The sequence below is a fragment of the Amborella trichopoda genome, chromosome 1, assembly GCF_054954075.1.
Source record: "Amborella trichopoda isolate Santa Cruz 75 chromosome 1, AtrichopodaSantaCruz75HAP2 v2.0, whole genome shotgun sequence".
NCBI lineage: Eukaryota > Viridiplantae > Streptophyta > Magnoliopsida > Amborellales > Amborellaceae > Amborella > Amborella trichopoda.
The window spans coordinates 55,939,848-55,960,575 of NC_142336.1; the positions used below are offsets into that span (position 1 = coordinate 55,939,848).

Genomic DNA, 20,728 nt, shown 5'->3' on the forward strand with positions numbered 1-20,728 from the left:
CCAAGAGCTGGGCGAGCCAAATTTTCATTTAAAATAAAGTCGTTTGGACTTATTTCTTTTGTCCATTCTTTTTGTAAAATGTAGCCAATAAGCTGGGTTTTAATTGAATGTCAAGGGTAGAGGAGCGTGGCATGGAATCCCACTATGGTCAAAGCTAGGTTATTTTGTTCCAATAATCCAAGTTCCCATAAAGTCAAAGGGCCAATGCAATGACAGTCTCAAAGTAAAATAGCAGGTTCCAACGGATGGGGCTTGGATGCATGGGGTTTGCTTGCACGGGGACTTGGAGTGATAGGGTAGCATAGGCACTTCTATTTTCCTAGATGACCAATTTAGGGACATGGTGAGCTAAGGTAGTTTAGCTTTCTCTTTATTTAGACAGTCAACTAGTCATAGACAGTCAACTTGTCATTCTCTAGTTAGGTTTTAGAGTGGGAGAGTCCTACAAATATCTCTCTGCTGTACATGAAAGCTAGTTGTTGAGGCTATTGATAAATGAAATTAAATTTCCTTTGACATCGTGTAGATGAGATGACCCTACTCGGTGTAGCAGTCCAACCCTACTTGGAGTAATGATGTGGTAGGTTTGAGGGACCTTCTTCCCTTCCTTTGAGGGTGATCAAAGTATTGTAGCTGGGGCTGGCAGACCCTTGTTTCTTTCCCTTTCTTATCAGTCATCAACAAAGTGAAAGTGGGCTACATTCCACTTATTTGATAGACCAATAGATCAATGAGTTTCGTGTTGTTGCTGAATCAGTCTCAAATCTTCCCGTTCCAACCACTCAGTTTGGCCCCATACAATATTTTTATAACTAAAAATCTCTACCCGATGGGTTCGAGACTGATCCTCAAATATAAAGCAGAAGTCCATCAGAAGTGAGATTTGAGGCAGAGTGGTAATGGTGCATTGCAAGACGGGAATCCATACAGAACCAAACAAACATTAAGGCAAACTAAAACTAGTTATTGCTGCTTTGGATCACAGAAGCATAGATCCATTTGAATTTTCCTGTATTAAACACAATACATTAACATCCAAAAGGTATCCATGGTAGCCTTCTACAACCTTTAAACTGGCAAGTAACATCAACTACTCATAAAAACAATTGTGAAATTCATCCACATCAAAGTAACATAAGCACACCTCATAGACATATTAAAGTAATCAAAATAATAATGGAATAACTACAATTACTATGTTGATAAAACAAATAAAATTAATTACCAAACTGAAAAGCAAGGGCAACCAAAATGCAGAAAATATATGAACACACCAAGCAGAAATAATACCTTGCGAATATTTTCAGGGGGAGATTGAAAAACTTTACGTTGGTCAGAGGCTGAAAGGGATGAATGTAAAGGCAGAAGCCAATCACCTGACAACCCCCCCAATTGGTAGGAAGCAGCCAATTTATCTAGCAAATTATGTATATCTCCCAGTCCCTATAACATCCATTGCAATTACAGTGGTATGTTAAACAAGAGACGAGACAAAAAAACACATAGTACACATAAACAATGAAATCCTAGACCAATACAAAATAAGTCTCAGATCACTTACTGGCAAAAATACTAATATAGAACCTGGAGAATAATTTCTGTTTATGAAATAGATCAAATCTTCAAGAAGATCATAATCTATCACATCTTCATTCAAATTTTTCTGCAATAAAAGGTGCATATCAACCATTCAAAAACAATTTGAATAAAATATCCACAGGCAAGAACATGCGACAAGGCACCACATCTCATTATAAAGCTTGAAGTAGCGCACATACCAAATTTTGGTGGGTCCTTTCAGTGTATGCTGCATATAAGCCACCATCATAGTGTGGATTAATATAGTTTTCAGTCAGTAAATCATCATCACCCCATGCACCTAACACAAGGTTCTTTTTTCCTCTGCGGTTCGCAATAGGATTCCTCCCAAGCTACCAAACAAATGAAATATACAATTTGTGAGGGGAAGAACAATAAATCCAGCCTTGTTAAAATACAATCCTTACTTATGAAACAAATACAAAAAAGAAAGAAGAAAATGAAGAAATGCGACTCTTGAAAGATGCAAATGTGTGTATATGCAGTGAAAACCAAAACTCGGACAAAATGCATGGAAAAAGCATCAAAAGCAGAGAGGAGATAAATGTTATCATAACAAACATGGATGGATATCCTAAACATGCAAAGAAATACTGTCATGAGAATGAGGCACAAGCCAAAAGCTTATTGACAATTATCTCAGATAAGTTGAATTGATTTTGATTTTCTCACGAGAAAATCATGGGCCGATAATATCTCCCATATTATTGTTTTTCATTTTGATTGTTATCGATTGTTATTGTTGTCTAAGGTTATAAGGTTTGTACAATATTATCTCAATGATAACCTTAGACAACAATAACAATCAACATTTTTGAAACTGAACAATCAACATCTTGAGAACTAAATTTTAATAATAATTAAACAACCCAAATAAAAAATCCCTTTCTAATTATTGTCATAGTTATCTAAAAAGCAGTAAAATTCTATGATTTTAGTTTTTTTGTGTTATGATTTGATAACCCTCTTATCTACCCAACTAAAATAAAATAATAATAACCCTCTTAGATGTTGAAACAGGGATCCTGAAAGTTAGATCCCATACAATCGTGTCCTTAACTGGCTACAAAAAAATTCTGCGGGAATACGAGCCACAATACAAGAAATAAAGCATAAAATACATACACTACAAGAACATCAAAATTTTCATGGCAAACTGGAATCCACTTTACCAATAAGAGCTACATCCTGAATTTTGGGGCATAAAGTTACCTCTCTAGCCCTTGACAAAACTCAGCCGAGCAAACCTTTTACACCAGCTCTCCCGATTGACAGTCTTTGCCGATCTCCCATCTCTACTTCACAACTAAACTATTGTCCAGGAAGAGAACCTCGATAGCAATTGAGACTCTCTCACTAAAAAGGGAACCACCCAAACTCTCCATGGGAATCACTTCTTCAAGAAACCAGCCTCTTACTCTCCTGGAGACACCATTATAGTATTTCTCCATACAAAGCTCACTTCTCTCTACGAGGAGGCCATGCCTCTCAGGCACATGAGGCCCCTACCCCTCTCTCTAGAGAACGCCAATTTTCCCATATGGTGCCCCAAATAGGGCACACCCATTATGTCCTCTCCCATTCCTCATATACAAGGTTATGAAGAATCCTAATCTAGGGTATCCCAACTAAGGAAAGTTATTGGTATCAATACCAATATCAATCCCATGTAACACGAGATTTCCTTATAAGGAAATTTTTGGATAAGGATTGTCCACAAAGAGACCATTTATCTTTTGTACATGGAGGTCACAATTATTCTCACTCATAGATGTCAAATTGGATGGCTTGGGTTGAGTCAGGAAGCTCGAGAATTTTTTTTTAGAACTTTGGGTCTATTCAATGACACTCTTACAGCCACTCATTTTGAAATTCAAGGAATAAGAAAAATTGTGATCTCCATATACAAAAGATAAATGGTCACTTTGTAGAGAATCCCTTTTGGATATCACCATATCTAACAATCTCCACCTTGAGATCAAAATCATATGCTCACCATGCCGACATCCATCAGATAGCTTTATAAAAATTCTTCCTTTTTGCCAAATATATTCCTTCATCGTTCTTGTTGAAAAGATTGTGCTTGCCATTATATTTCTCCACCTCAAATAGAACAATAGCATATTTTGCCACATGCTTTTCTTTAACGAATGCACAAACCCTAGCCTTGTATTGAACCATGCGCTTTGATACCAATTGTTAGGATTTTATAACCTTCTTAGATGCGGAAACAAGAAAACTAAAAGTTGGATTGCACTACAATTGTGTACTTAACCAGTTAGAAATAAATTTAATATAAATATGACCATAATACAAGAAATAAAGCATAAAACATACACATCATATAAATATTGAGATTTATGTGGCTCAACTCAACAGAGCTACATCCAAGAGCATGGAAAACTAAAATCCATTATACCAATGAGAGTCGCATCACAAATTTTGGGACACAGAGTTACCTCTTTAGCCCTCGACAAAACCCAGTTGAGCACTCGTTTTAGACCAGCTATCCTGACTAACATTCCCCACCGATCTCCAATCTCTATTTCATAGCTAAACTACTGTTCAAGAAGAGAACTTTGAGAGCAACTAAACTATCTCACTAGATTGAAAAACCAACCAAAATGTCCATCGGACTCGCTTCTCTATCAGAAACCACCATCATAGTGTTTCTCTCCATAGGAAGCTCACTTCCCTCTAAAAGAAGGCCTTGCCTCTCAGCCACAAGAAGCCCCTACCTCTCTGTCTCTAGAGGAAGCCACCTCTCCCATATGATGACCCCAAATCGGGCACACCCATTATGTCCTCTCTTATTCCTTATAGTAGGTTATGAATCTCATACCAGATAAGAATCCCATAGATGTCACATACATCTCAAACTAAATATATAACCAAGACTCCTAATCTAATTGGACTTCAATGGGCATCCCAACTAACTTAGAAAATTTATCAACATCAATATCAGTATCAATCACATATAATATAGGATTTCCTTATGGGGGTGGTTTTTGGATATCACCATATCCAACATTTGAACGCTAAACTTTTGAAAAATCATAAATATAGTTTAAAATTTAAAATTTTAAAAACTAAAGTCGTTGTCCAAGAAATACCTTGAAAATTTGTCATCTTAATTTTAAATTTTAAGCTTACTCAAATTTTCACTTGAACATAGAGCCAGATTTTAAAAACTTGACTAACTAAGTGGCCCTCACATGGAGTTTATATTTATTTTATGATAGAGAGTCGAAGAACATAATCAAACTTTCATATATTAACTTTCCGATTTTTTTATAATTACCTGATAAAACACCCAACCAACAATTTCCTAATAAAATTTCTTGACAATAATATCACAATAATGATAATTGTCACTAAGGCCAAACACATCATACTCATTTCGAGAAGGAAAAAGTGAAGCTGCATTCAAGAACATATTCCATGTATGATCAACCGACCAAGAAACAAAATATTTCAAGAAACATTTTTAATAGTTTAAGATTGATGAATTTCATGAAAATCTTAGAGAATTAAAACTTCCAAGTTATACTCCTTCCTAACATGGTGATCTGCATCTTCATTCAGCAGTAGGAATTTTTCTACTGTCATTAATTGATTAAAGACAAAACGAGGGTATAAATTAAGAAGAAATTCTACTCTTCAAACGTAACTAGTCCACACCAATGGAGAGAGACAATATAAAAGAATGCTAGCCAAAACCCAAATAACCAAGTGACCAAGATGAAATTCACAGTCCTTCAAAATGTAAAATGGCTCCATCAAACAAGTTCTCATGTATTATCATATCATGTATACACATCAACATCAACGATTCTATGCTAATGGGTTGAAGGGCACACGTACACTCTGACCATGAAAAATTGAAGAAGCCCTTTTGTAAATTATGCCAACTGTAGGCTCACAGAGAAGATCCATGGGGAAAAATCAAAAAAATTGGGCAATAACCAACTAGTAAATGCATCTAGGTATTCTTCGCTAAATTTAACTGACACTGGCCCAAAAGATCAGGCACACAAATATACAACAAAAAGAATAGTTTCTGCAGACCAACTAAACCAAGTAAAAGAAACTAAAAAGAACCGTGTATTTGCAGAGTATATTTGCTGATAATCTACCAAATGGCTTCTACTTCCACGTCTTGAAAGAAAGGTACACTCAATAATCATTTTCTGCAAACCTTATCCTTTATAGTTGATATCGCCATAAGTGAAGAAGGGGAATCTGAGGCAAGTCGGTATTCAAGATTTTCATAAATATCTTCGAGGAAGCAGGTGGACACAGGATGTGTTCTCCCTTGAGCAGTGACAATGGGACACCCTCCAAAGTACTTCGAGAATAAACTCGCATCAACTGTTGCAGACCTGTATAGATGGATTGTGAACTTTAAAACAGAGTAAACAACAAACGATCACATTATCTCATAAGAATGAAAGATAAGGAAAACCATACATGAGAACAACTTTAAGTTTGGACGTTCTGCACGAAGATTGCCTCTCAATTAGGTCCCTCAAGACAATAAGTAGAAAGTCATTCTGTTGCAATGGTACTGATCAATGTTAGTGCCTTAATCGACAAAAATAGTCACCATGAAATGAAGGACGGTTATCTTTTTTACAGGCTAATGAAAAAAGTAATTAAGAGTTGAAGAAAAGAGACACAAGGAGAATTGAAGAAGAGAAAGTCAAGGAGAAACATTATGCTACAATCTATAACTAGACTTTCATGGAAACACATAAAAAGATTTATATTCAAACGAGTCAATGAGAGGAAGCAAATACAATAAAACAGAGAGAAGGTTACTTAGCAAAATCATTAAATGCAATAGAAAAGCCAAAAGTGATCCTAAACAACCGTTTATAGGAATACTATGAGTCTTACGAACAGAAACCTTAATAATGCATAACCAAATGAAATGCAAACAAGAAAAGTGCAATTGAACAAGTCTTGAAACAAGAGACATGTAAAAACCCTATTATCCTCTAAAGAGTGGGGAGGGGGTGGTTAAGAATATCATCATCCCAGCCTTATCCCATGAAAAAATGGTGGAGAGGAGACAGAGTAGAGAGAGAGAGAGTCTTAGCTCCCATCACTAAGCATATGGATTAGGAATGCTAAATTTCATAAGTTCCTGTTTGATTTGAAAAAGGAAACAAATATTTATATTCTCACGAAATGACCAGTATTGATCCTCGATGAGAACAGTTTCACACAATCATGGACAAGCCAGATATCGCACATTTAAAATTGAACAACTTGAATACAGACCAAAATAGTTGCCAAATTGGATAGGAATGCTAATTCATTACCCATATATAGCATAATTAAACAACAACACGACATCAAACTAGAAACAAAAGAGTACACAGCAAGAAGTCATATAAAGAAGCAAAGCTAGTTAATTTGTTTTTGACCAATTATGAAGTTGGTAAAGACTTTTAGAAGTCTGTAAGTAATTTATACATCACACCAAAAACAATTGAAGAGTAGCTGGTTATGAATGTAAAAATAGTGAAAGTAACTTATACATCACATCACTACACAAGTGGCATCAAGTAACCTACCAAGAGAGACCGCTCATGCACCTCATCAACTATGACATGTGAAATATCAGTCAAATATCTGTCACCCTGTACAGTTAAAAATCAAAATCACTCAAATGTGATTAAATTAAAAGATGAACCTATCCACTCCAAATTTAGCATCAACAATTTAAAAAAAAGACTATGTCAAAATAAAACATTATACAAATTAATCATATAGAAAACTAATCGTAAATAAGAGGCAATGCAAGACATTTCACATTTATCAAGCAAATGGAGACATTGTTAGAATAAGTTTAATCGATCATTTCTGTAGGTCAATATCTAGTAGCGCTAACTTCAAGTTGACTAATTACATAAAAAGCAATTCTCAAACTAGAATTAAGTGTTGAATACAAACCAAATGTCATGGTATTTTTCCACCTTTTCTTCTTCTCTAGACTAAGAACATCAAAAGTTATCTTGAGATGAACCATTCAGGTAATACAAAAAGTGTTTCTCAGCAGAAATCTGGGCTGGACTAGCCCTACGGATGGGCTCAGGCTGGGTCCAGCAGGGCTGCTTATCATGTCAGGTCAATGTGACCTGGCTCCGGTCTAAGTCCCTCTGCTAGACCTGACAGGTCAGGTAGGATCTATGTCCACCAGCCCAACCTGGGTGTATGATAAACAATATTTATGTATAAATATATACCATATATTATATATTATTCATATATAATAAGTCGGAGTTATCATGTTGGAATCAGTTGCCAATATGAACCTCACCTAGTCAATCTAAAAATCCATTTGACCCTCCAAACCAGTGACCCTGAAAACTAAATTGACACAGCCAAGATCAGGTCAACCTGCCAAAAACTACAAAAGCTAAACAAACAACACCAAAATCCTCATTCTTGGAATAGGTATGCCACCATGTTCACCATGCTGATTTCCAACACCTCAATACCTCAAGCAAACATAAGACAAGGACCACTTATCCCAAAAACGCTCAGTCACATAACGACAAAACCACCAGTGACCATAGACATAGTCACCCCTTGAAGATCTGTATGTTGCTCTCTTTCAAGCACCCACAAGATGGAGTAAAAGGCAAAACTCAAATGACATTTTTACAATCTTTGTCCTCTTCCTCCTCTTTAAGATTGTCATTATACCCTAAGGGAAGGTGTCGCTATGCCCCAGCTGTTTCCGCTCAAAAGACTCAAATCAAGGACTCAGACCCAGTATCAGGAAAGATGCTCTGAACCTTCCCACCCATACGGGATAACGGCTGGCCAAAAGAAAATCGTCCAAAATAAACCCATCCCTTGCCAAGCATCTTCTCCAAGCCACCAGCCTAGAAGAATGAAAATTAGGGAATAAAATTTTCCCAAAGAAAATTAAGCCAACTAAATTTGCCCAAAAAATTCAGCACATCTGAACCAATTGGTTCAACCATAATTTCACAAACATATTAAACCCTTTAAAGCTACATCAAATAAAGTGCCATGGACACATCCAACCAATGAATGAATGCTCATTAAGAAGTGATGAAGTAGAGACATCAACAATTGCAGGGCTATCAGAAATATAGAGCGCTAATTGGCCAAGGGCGCTAAAATAGGGAGAAAATTTGAACTCACAGCCAGCTTTCTAAGAAGAATGCCTGTGGTGCAAAACAGGAGCCGTGTTTTCTCGTTCCTGGTAAATGAAATTAGTTAGAACATGCACTTCATATTATTTGAAGAAGGTTGTTTCTGGGAAGGGAGAATAGTTAGCGATGTATGTTACTGCAGGTTTTAAGAGACGTAAGCATTCTGGTGAACATTCAAAGCACAATAATACAACCAAACAATATACAAATACAAAGCGGCACAGGCATTATGCACAATATATCCCCATAGCATGAAGTTACTTTTAGAGTTTCCAATAAAGTTCCATCTAGCATGATGAAAGCAAGTAACTGCAATTATTTAAATGCTTTATTGGCTAAACAGAACTACTTAAATGCAAATGCTTTTGATGTGCCATCTTAATGGAATGCTTTCTAGATTCATCGATTGTGGTCATGGGCATCGTACTGGGTCCATATGAATTTTTTCTATGTTCCTTGTGCAATCATTCACCAGAGAGCAAAATAAATTTTTCTCTGAGTTGCCTACTAGTTCAAGCATAGAAGAAAATTGATAAAGATAAGGACTAAATTATAGACAGGAGGTCACCTTGCACTGTCGAGGCGAACTTGATAGCCAACTAGGGAGCCATTTGATCCTGGTGGAGGTTCACACCGTTCTTCTGCCACTCTTTCTGCAACAGAAATGGCCTACATAGGGGAACTCTAGAAATTCAGTCTACTGAATCCATGTAAATTTGCAAAAACAATAGAAGCCTGATTACACACCATGTAAATTTGCAAAAACAATAGAAGCGTGATTACAAACTACTTCATATTGACTATAATGTTATTTCAATTGGAGGAGAAATCCAGAAGCGATTAGCTACTCTTCGTATATTTGGGAGCAGTGGACATAGCTCAGAGAACTGCTATGTGAAAGGGCAATCATGAGATTCTTCATGCAGTCTCTCTTGTATATCCCACTACCATACCAGATTACAGATATTGAATTCGCCCTTGATATTAACTATTACAATGTGTAAGTAGTTATTATTGTACAGTATGTACTATCCCTTAAAAGTACATTTTTTCTATAATAAGCCGAGAACATGGGTCTCTTTTTCAGTTTTTTTTTTTTTGTTCCTAAGGTACTAAGAGCATAAGTTCATCTAAACTTTTTTGACAGTCCCTGAGTAATTTGCAACATGATAGTCTCAATAGAAAATATCTTGATGGTCTTCTAAATAACAGCACATTTCTATTGACTTGAGTATTATCGATGTCATGCTTAAAAAAAAAGCAATTATTGTCAGAGGCTAACCAGAAGCACTCGGCAATTCATAAAAGGAAAGAGAATACAAAATATTAAAGGCACGTACATGAAAATTCTTATTGAGAAAGTCCAAAATCTTTGTAATGATAACATACCGCTATTCTCCTAGGTTGTGTGCAAACAATGTTACAAAAACCACCAACACCTGTTTTGATCATGTCGTCCAGAATAAATTGTGGAACCTGCCAAATGTGATAGTGAGTAAAATGAAGAAGGGAAACAAAGAGAAAGAAATACAACTGACATACTCAAGCATCCCAAAAATTTCTCAAGTTGCAGACATCATATTAACCACAAACACAAAAAGCGAGATACTGAAGCAAGAAAAGGTATATATGAGATATAACAGTTCAACGAGGATATTAAAATTGCACCTGAGTTGTTTTTCCACAACCAGTCTCTCCACTAACAACAACAGCATCATGCTCATGTAGTAACTGAAGCAGATCATCCTCAAATTCAGCCATAGGAAGAGTATTTCTAGCTTCAAGCATTTTCTAGGAAAGATCAGATAAAAAAATCAAGGTCATTCATAATAGCAATTCTAAGTGAGAAATAAGAGATGCAAATTAAAGGTTTTAATGTGTGAAAAAGCATTACATAAACAAATAGAAAGAGGAATGCAGAGAGTTAAGGCATAATAAGCATGCACTTAAGCTCAAGTAAGTGACACTGGAATGTCACCACTAGAGACACTATTACAGAGAATAAAAGTTCAACATTGAAAACTTTTCAAAAGTGAAAGGACAATAAGGATGGCTGTCGTGACTAAGCACACCCACCTCCATAGACATGTTGGGAAGCATTCTGTGTGTGTGTGTGTGTGTGTGTGTGTGTGTGTGTGTGTGTGTGTGTGTGTGTGTGTGTGTGGGGTGAGGGGGGGAAGAGCACAAAAATGTATAAATGCTGATGAAGAAGTTATTAGCTTATCAGGTATGGAAATATGATGGATGGTCATGATTAACAGTAAAAAAGACAACAGGTTCAAGATAAGATAGCCTTGACTTGATCCAGCATTGATAAAATGTAAGAATGAATTACAATGTAACATCTCAATTGAATACAAGATAAGATAGCCTTGACTTGATCCAGCATTGATACAATAAAAGAACGAATTACAATGTAACATCTCAATTGAATACACATAACAGTCATTCAATAACGAAAAAAAAGTAAATACACATAACAGAAAAGACTAAAATCCAGGTAACAAAACAAATCACCAATACCTGCACACATTGCAAACAACTTGAACCATAGTTACCATAGCAGAAAACAAGTTCCAGAAAGGAAGCGAGAAAAATAAAAAATTCATGACACATGGGAAATGACAAAAATGTTTATGAGCATGTCATGCCTAAATTAAATAAGACATACATAACATTTTAAATGTCTTCAAAAGTGCATGGAAATCAATGGGAAGTGGAAAGAAACACCTGGGAAAATGTTAAGCAACTGGGAAGCATTTCAAAATGTATAAAAGCAGATAAGACAGGAGAACAGTAACATTTAGGAAACAAATGGGAAGGGAGATGGGCAAACAAATTGCGAAATGGGCATGGAGCACATTGGGAAAGCTCCTGGGAAGTAAGACATGGGGTCAATTGCCCTCTAAGAAATATTATGCAATGACTCTTATCAGCAACAATACCAGCCATGAAACCACAAACTTATCTCACGGACAAACTTGGACAACACAGATGTCACCCCATCAAACAAAGTAAAGTCCTAGTGATAGCCATTGTTTAACGATACCAATGCTAACAAGGATATGGCTAATATCCTAACAAACCTTCCAGTTTCAGAGGCTAATTTTGGCAAATACAACTACTGATAAATACAGCATATCAATAGTTGACAGCCACGATGCCCATGCAGATGGCCCAAACATTGCCAAAACATCCAAATTTCTTGATGTTATTAATCCTAATCATGATGAAAATCTGGTTTTCATGATCTGGCTAGTAAAATCTTCTAGTTGTACCCTAAAATCCACCCTTTCTCATTTTGTATTTTAAGTTCTAAAGACAGGGCCATGATTGGTTCGAGTAGCCAGATAAATTGTAGTTCTTAGACAACACAACAACATCACTGTTGGCGGTCATTATCACTGATCATTGTTTCTTTAGCTCAGTACATCACTGTAATTAATTTCTCAATCCAGAAAAGTGGTCATACTTCTCGTTTCTTTTAAAGGAAGGAAAAAAGGAAAAGGAAAACAACAACTAGAAGATTTCTTTGATCAATCTAAGAAAAGAGGTTACTGTTGATGACTGAAACTTCCTAACAATCATTAAACAAATAAAAATAAACAAAGAGGAGTCACATAATGGAACCAGGATGACAGCCGGAGATCAGTAAATACCAAGTATTTCTTCTGCTGGAGTTTATTCTCTAGTTCTTGCTTCAACAACTTGCTCTCCGCTTCTTTAGAGGAATCCATCCCTGTATAAAATCGACAAGAAAAACATAGAAATAAAAATGGAGTGTAAGGGTGTGAATGTTATTTACTCTCAACATTAAAAACATGCGGTAGACGTTGTCAGAAATGGCCATACCCAGCAATCAATAGTGCCTTGGAATAAAAATATTAACCAATATTAAACCAAACCAATAACTATGTACTGTCTAACAAATACGATTAAGCAAAGAAACTATTTTATATATTTTACAAATAAATAAAGAATAAATTGAAATGCCAGAACCTAATAATAAAATGAGAGTAGCATTCCTACCGTGAAAGAAGTGACAAGTGACAATGTAACACATTTTGGCAGGACTAAGTTATACATGTTAGCAGAATATACATGAGAAAACAAAACGCATGAAAGCACATGGAGCTTTCTCCCACTGTTATATCAATATTCCTTTTAAGACTATGACGTTTCAGAAATTAAGCTAATTTTCAAAGCAAAAGAAGAATAAAGTCTTCACTGAAAGCTTGTGTTTCACTTTCTATACACTCAGGTCTGACAACTTTCTTTGTATACGTGCTGCTAAATAATAGCTCACTTGACTTTGATGCCCCATTGTTCATCATCAGTCCAACAATCAGAGAGGAATAAAAATCTCTCAGCACCGTAGACTAACAATCACGTTCACCATACAGGATTAGCTGTTTATGCAAAACCATATCAGGAAGCAGAAAACCACAATGAACAAAATTTCGGTAGAATTATTGATCAGAAAAATGGTCTTAACATATGCAGCCAAGAAACATACTCCCAGTTCTTGCAGTGATGAATACATTATCGTCTGTTTTTTGCTCCAACTTTGGCAAGTGCATCTCCAGAAGAGAAATGTCTGGTACATCTCCAGAAATATTTGAGGATGAACCTTCATTAACTAACAAAGATTTCACAAAACTCGCTCTTCTAAGATCCTCACTCTCATCAAATTCAATAAAACCTTCACCTATATAGGCACAAATTCAACAAACCTTCACGATACTGATACAAAGCAGAAGAAATAAACAAAGACTTCTTAGAGCTAGCCATTGTAATTTTTATTCCAAGAATGCATGATGGGAAGAGAAAAATAAGAAAGAGGATCCACCTTCATGCCACTTCATAACAAATGAAGAATACGGTTCTGAGATGAGCTGATAGAGTGGAAGATCAGCAAATAGACGATAAAGAGCAAATGTTGCAACTCCATTCTGTGCATCCTGCAAGGAAACAAGGACAAAAATAAGAAAGAGAAACATTACATCAAATCAAAAGTGACTGTTCATCACGGTTTTGTCCAACTTTTCATAAATACCCCAGTCCTTCCAAGAAAAAGTTAAAAAAAGGATTATTGCTAATTGCATGTAAATAAGGAAGTAGCACAGTGATTATGAATTATGTTTACCCTTATACTTATTGCATCGCCTACTAAGCGTCACAGCTAAATGCATTATCAACACAAAAATCAAGAATATATCACAATCAATCAACTGAAGAAAAAATGAGACAGCATCAAAATTCTGAGGTAGCATGTCATGTGATATACTAATGATAGGTAAACATGATATACCTCAGCAGATTCAAAAGCCTCATCTTGGTTGGGGAACTCAAAGGTGATTAGCCCCCCAGCTTTTCGATTTTTACCCCGTCCAGTAGCAGTACGCAGCACACTGACAGAGTATCTGAACTCATTTTCACTTCCAGACAATTTATTATATTTGGGAGCACCCCAACCTAATTTCTGGCACTGCTGTTGAAGAACAGCTTTGGGTATCTTTCCCGAGTCTCCCTGCCATTTCAAATAACATGGAATAAAGATGGGAGTAGACAGTTAAGATGGAGGACATCTAAATAATAGATGAAAGTAGTGCAAAGCCGATCAATCAATAACTTTTTGAAAGCAAAAAGCATGAACACTATATTAGACGCAATAAAATAAATATTTGATATTGTAATTTTAAACAACTGTATCTAAATAACAAGCATGAGATAGATTTCATATACATAACATGAATATGTTATTATCTGATCATATCTACACCTTCCTCTGCATGTCAGTTTTCTTTCCTGAAGTCTTAGGAAGCCCCAACTTTTCTTTCCTTTGCAGCTTCAAAACTTGTGGAGGTAAAGGGTCAGCAGTGGAAACATCCTCTGAAAATAATGCACCTAACTCTACTTCCTCCAGATTCTCTTTTTCTAGACTATCAGTTTCCTGAACAGGGAGTTCCAAGGAACTGTGAACATCCTGGACATGTAAACTGGAGCTTCTCTCTTCAGTATTTCCACTTTTATCTTTAGCAACAGGAAAGTCCAATGCACTTTCTCCATCACACACTGCTATTGATTTAGCATCTTTGCCAATCATGGAATCTTCCCAAATGGCTTCAGACTTTTGATGGGAAGGATAATCAGGTTTGGAGGCTGCTGCTAAGATATCTTCGGATAATCCTGCTCAAACAAGTTAAGAGGAGAAATGGAAGATTAGAAAACAGTTGCACTAGGCTTAAAGGAAATAGCGAGATTAAAGTGTCACATCAACCTAGAGAAGACATCTCTTGTTTGAGCTTGCGAATTGCCTGGCCTGCCAGTTCCTGACCTTTCTTGTCCCTTTTCTCCTTGGCCTCAGCTGCTGCTAACCTTGCCGCATGAAACTCTTTGGCAATTGAAACAGCACGTAACCTTGGATCGGTGACCTAAAAAAGGATGTGCTAAGACAAACATCAAAATACATGTTACATATAGGATGAAAAAGTCAGAACCTACACAGAGTAAAACTGTAATGACTAGACTAAGAAACAGAAAACATATGAACTGCATATCAAAGTACATGTTGGTAAATATTTTATCTTTCCAGTCCACTACAATGTACTAGATAGCACTCAATGCAGGATGCCCTCAAAGACCTCCCATTGCTTACTAAGCTAATCCAAAGCTCTTCACCACCTAGTTCAGGCAGAGAAACCCTTATTTCATGCACAAGAAAATATGAAAACTTCCCTTTTGTGCCAATCAGGAACCCTCCAACCGACACCAATAATAACAAAGTATCATGTCATACAACTCATAGCACACAATCAAAGCCAACCCAATATTTTACAACTGTTTTATCTGTGGTTCATCTCATTAGTTAAGTTCAGAAGACCAATAGAATCAGATATAGAAGCAGTGTCAGCATGACATGTGGCCATTGGCCACGTTTCGCATGATGACACATGTCGATGAGTGGGGACACTGGATATATATTGAAGTTTTAAGAAACTAAGCTAGAGCACATAGGGGGCTCAATCATATACTCAGTTTTAGCATGTCTAGTTCAACCTACCATGTACACCCCTTTAATTGGTGCTCAAGAAAGGGAAAACATTATACAAACAAAAAAAAACACACAATATTTCATTTATAAAAGAAAATGCACGAATGTTTCTAGCTGTATTGGCATTTTAGACAGAACTACTAGACACTTGAGACACCCATCAACACCAACAATGGTGTCACGGTGTCAGTGTCCATGTAACACCAATTATAAAACTTCCATGCCTAAGGTAAGGTGGCAAGTATTACTGTGAGTATTACATAGTATAGGAATGTCGATCTTGACCTCTTGGGATCTCAATCCCAACCTTTTGGTGATCTTGCCCCCAACTATAAAGAATATACATATTCTAGGACTAACATGTACTTTTTAAAACAGGGATCCCTTTATCTATAGCCAGCAAGCAATGTACCTACATTAAAAGTAGTGAATTGCTATATGGTTATTAAAAAAATAAACTCATTAGTTTGGTCGTTATCTTGGTCATTGAGGGGGGGATCCTGAATAATGGAGATCGAGATCCCAGAATTAAAAAATCGAAATCCCTTGAAAAATACTTTTCCCAGAACTTCAAAGTGAGATTAACACCTAGGAGGGGAGATCTCAACAACCATTTTCCTTCTTCTTCCCAGCCCTCACAACCCCAACCTAGATCCCAATGCAATCCAACATATTGAGCCATCTCTAATTGACCCCTTAAGGCGCGAATATAACCAAAAGAGCCTTAAGGCCTCATGGACAAGGAAATTAAAGATAAGATAAGTAAGATACTTCCTAGATTTACCCATTTCAATGCAGTGAATACTGAATATTATCAAACATGATAGCCACTATAGCTGACATGTGACCCAGGATTCAAGGGACCAACTGCAAGTAAGCTTACAAGCCCCTGTTCAGATAACTAGGCGGCCAAGGTGGACTTATTCCTCGAAAATTTCAAGCAAATGTTGTCTAATAGGGCTACCAACATGTTTGATCGTTGGAGGGATGGGAAAGGAGAAATATGAATTTCTTAGTTTATTGCTCAAGAGGTGTAATTTCCAATTCAGTGTAGATTTCTCCCAAAAAGAAAAAAAGGACTGGAAAGCTTTCATTTAGACGGCTTGAAAAGGAGATTGGGGAGGAAAATGTTGTGTAAGTCATCACTGACAAACCAAAAAGCTACGTGAAAGGAAGGAAGTTACTGATGAAAAGAAAGGAAGACTTTTTTCCAGACTTTGGCGCACCTATGCTGCTCACTGGATTAGTTTCACGTTAGAAGTCATTCAGTGAGTTGAGGGAGGTAAAGGCCTGTATTGAGCAAGGATAAGGGAATACAAAATTCATATACAATCACTCCAGCATTAGCTTGACGAGGCAACACGTGAGACGTGATAGAGAGCTCATTAGGCCTACCGTCACTAATTTAGCCACTGCATACTTAACACTAGTGTCAATCCTAGGGACAGCAATCAGAATTGAAAAAGATGGTAGAATTCTACATGACTACACCAATTACGAGGAGTCAGGCCAGAAGATACGTTGAGGAAATTATTGATAACCACTTTTGGGATAACTGCAAACAGCTTATTCATGCCGCCACCCAACTTGTACAAGCCTTGAGATGATTGATTCAAATATTAAGCCTACCATGGCATTTCCTATGTGAAGCATTAGACCGTGAAAATCAGTCCATACAAGCCAAGTGCAGATTCTACAGTAGAATGTGGAATAGTATTGATAAGAACTGGGCTGCACTGCCCCATCCATGCAGCATGTAACTTTCAATTTCAAGTTCCAATTTATGTTCCTATCTTAATTTGTGATTTATGCTGGTCTATTTGACCTGGATGTTGATAAATTGATATTATCAATGTATTGAAGTTATTTCTTGAAACCTGCTTATCACTATCTTCAAGGACAAAGCCATCACCATGAGATCATGGAAAGGGTGAAATACTGTATCAAAATATTATGGCAGACGAGGACACCCAAATTGAGGCTTTTTAAAGAGGAAAGCTTTAGTTTAGAACTTTAAAATGTGAAAGAATGTTGTCTTTTAGCTTGGCGTAGTTTGTAGATTCAGAATTGAACTTCGTTGTTTTAGCTTGCATTTTATATGGATGCTCAAGGCGATATTGGGACCGCAAGGCTCAAAGAAATCGACACTTCGATACAGGTTAGCTTTCAAATTTCTGTGATTATTATATCCTAATATAACTAGTATATGTTGTTGTACTACTATTGACTAATTTATCTTATGTCTTTTTAAGAAAAATTGCGAGAATTACATGGCAGCAACACCACTTTAAAACATCTCAATCAAGATCTTCAGCCAAACTTGCTCTGCTACAAGATTTGAGAGAAACTGGAGTGCATTCCAGAGGATGCATGCTCCAAGGAGGAAAAGTTTGAATTTTGAAAACAGAGAGGCTGCACAAGCTAGTATATATGCACTATAATATAAACCTAAGGAAGAGGCAGCTAAGGAGAGAAAGGAAGGACTACAATGCTATTAACCTTGACTGCATATTCAATCTAGTAGAGGAATGGCTGGTAGAGCAAGAAAAACCAGCAGTCAATAGGAATGCCCATGAAGGACAAGTTGTTGATGAGTCAAATGACATAGAAGTGGAGAGATCCGATCAGACAACTCCACACGAAGCACAAGCAAAGGACGTGAGGAGGGCCAAGATGGTGGAATCTCTACTGAAAAAGAGGGCTAAGGTGTTAGATGACAAAGCCAAAGTGCAGTGGAAAACAGAGCCCAAGTGGTGAGCAACCTAGCCAAGGTGGCAATGAGCATGACCGCTGCAGCCTTGGCGACTGTGGGTTAAGGACCGTTGGGTCTAGCGATGGCAACTTTGAGTTAGGAACAGCCGGGATAGAGACACTCCCAGGATCACACAAACATTTGCGGGTGACCCCCTCCTGAAACCCGATTGCCGTGTCCCACATGCTGGATCCTTTACTATTCTATGTTCTTCCCAAAAGCGTGCCAATCCCTATGTTGTGCCGAGCTGAGCATCTTCTATTCACCGGGATAAAGCTTTTCCTCTGCAGAAGCCTTGTGCAGAAAAGTCCCTACGGGTAGTCCTCTGTCGTTGTAACGTAAAGGAGTCCCCACGAAGCTTTCAGGAAGAGGGATAGTCTCGTGTGTAAGCATAGCATTTTCGGTCAAACCTGCCCAATCCAAAATGCTCCTTTTGGTACTAGAATGTAGAGTGGTGTGTTTTTGCATTGGACTGCTCTCTGTGAGACTGAGTCGTGTCTGTGAAGCATTGCACCTTTTGCATCATTTTCCACCTTTTGTATACTTCTTATACTGTATCTATTTTTTATTCTACTTACTTTTTTAGCTTTTAGATATTTTCAATTTTTTTATTTCTTTCAAATAAATTTCCTAATTTTATAGAGCTTTTTGGCCCTTTATTTGGATAGGGCATGGCTGGGGCAAATCTGAGTTGACTAGCCAGAGTAGCTCTGCTCAGGCAAGTGCTGAGTACCTTGCTTGAGCTGTGTTCTAAAGACTATTGATTGTAACACACCCAGGTTCATAATAATAAATGAGTAGTACCCAAGTATGATACACAAGTGACATCATAGTTTCACTAGCTTAACCCATTTCTCTATAAGAAATAAAAATTTATATAAAACAAACAGAACCCAATGCCTTGACCATATTATGACTCAACCCATGCAACAATGTCAGCATACCACAGATCATCCATGCGCGAAAGAAGTATGACCCATATGTCCTCATCTCTGTACAGTGAACAGCAGAAGACAAGCCATTGTTTCAAACACAAATTCAGAAGCCATGGAGACAGGCACACCCAAGGGAATCAACAAAAGAGATAAAGATGCATTAACCTTGATGCCAATCAAGCAATAACCAAAAGGAAAGCAGGGGTACCTCCTCCACATCATCCATGCAATTCCCATCATCATCATAGGTCTCAACATCATCCTGCACAGCTAAAACTAAGCGTTAACAACAATGTGCTAACATTTCTTGGCTTTCTTCTTTTTTATTTTTGTTATAATTACTGAATTAAAGAGGTGAAAGGTAATAAATGTAACTAAAAGGCTAACGAGGGAGTGCAAGCCACATTCTCAAGAACGCCATAGAAACCCCACTCAAGCTAGCAATCTCGACGATCACTACGATAACATTTACCTCTCCTTGCACTCCAAAGGGTAACTTGCTACACCCATTTAATCACATTAATGGACTTCCATCTATGTTTAAAACTGAAAACATTTTCACTATTCTAATTTTCTAATTTAAAATCCGCAAAGAATCCTAGTTGTTGGAAGCTCGCATATGAGCAATGTTTGTGTTTTCATGGTTGCCATCCCAAAGCAATCCCTACTCAGTTCCAAATGAAAAAACCTCTGTTGAATCATTCCCACTTCCCGAGACATTCTAAGCTATCATACATTCGATAAATTTTAATTCAAAATCTTATAGAAAAAAGGAATTTCAAATATGCAAACACACTGTGACTAGCACATTAAGTGGATTACCTCTTCTTGTTGCTCCATGTACTGGCGTATCCAGTCAGCTTGGGATGAGCGCAGTAAATTATCATGATCTTTACTCTGATTCCCTTTGTGCCTCACAGTAAGTCCTTGTATTTGGCCCCCACCTTCAACTGGAGAAGGTTTTGAAGGAACCCAGTCTTCCCGTGCTGAAGATATGATATTAACGGAGCCCATTCCTCCTGCATAAGCAGTAGCTATACAGAAAATAATTGCCATTGATTTAGTGAACATCAACATCGTGAGAGGGACTTAATCAAAGATTACTGCCTACTCCACTTTCATAATCAGTACTCGGTGGTCACGGAATTTATTTTTGCTAGTTGATAGAATGAAAATGCACATTTTGCAGATG

General features: G+C 37.1%; 1 protein-coding gene across 25 annotated transcripts in view; it reads right to left on the reverse strand.

Moving 5' to 3' along the window:
* Window positions 1–20,728, reverse strand: part of LOC18440839 (RNA helicase family protein) — a 37,217-nt gene that overhangs the window by 15,030 nt on the left and 1,459 nt on the right. For 10 of the 25 annotated variants that reach the window (XR_016040127.1, XR_002282095.2, XR_016040153.1 and 7 more), the window contains exons 3-20: window positions 20,359–20,570; window positions 19,745–19,798; window positions 15,076–15,229; window positions 14,578–14,984; window positions 14,107–14,325; window positions 13,645–13,756; window positions 13,312–13,503; window positions 12,455–12,534; window positions 10,464–10,586; window positions 10,185–10,271; window positions 9,364–9,464; window positions 8,785–8,842; window positions 7,182–7,247; window positions 6,070–6,152; window positions 5,798–5,981; window positions 1,779–1,931; window positions 1,562–1,663; window positions 1,291–1,443 (exon numbers count right to left, since the gene is read on the reverse strand). Coding sequence is in view for 13 of the 25 variants with exons in the window: in XM_088845934.1 (XP_088702060.1) it covers window positions 1,291–1,443; window positions 1,562–1,663; window positions 1,779–1,931; window positions 5,798–5,981; window positions 6,070–6,152; window positions 7,182–7,247; window positions 8,785–8,842; window positions 9,364–9,464; window positions 10,185–10,271; window positions 10,464–10,586; window positions 12,455–12,534; window positions 13,312–13,503; window positions 13,645–13,756; window positions 14,107–14,325; window positions 14,578–14,984; window positions 15,076–15,229; window positions 19,745–19,798; window positions 20,359–20,570 (2,540 nt within the window). In the remaining 12 variants the exon portion in view is untranslated. Of the gene's footprint in view, window positions 1–1,290; window positions 1,444–1,561; window positions 1,664–1,778; window positions 1,932–5,797; window positions 5,982–6,069; window positions 6,153–7,181; window positions 7,248–8,784; window positions 8,843–9,363; window positions 9,465–10,184; window positions 10,272–10,463; window positions 10,587–12,454; window positions 12,535–13,101; window positions 13,205–13,311; window positions 13,504–13,644; window positions 13,757–14,106; window positions 14,326–14,545; window positions 14,985–15,075; window positions 15,230–19,744; window positions 19,807–20,358; window positions 20,571–20,728 lie in introns of those variants that run through there. The other 15 variants (XR_016040176.1, XR_016040174.1, XR_016040179.1 and 12 more) reach the window with 6 other exon arrangements.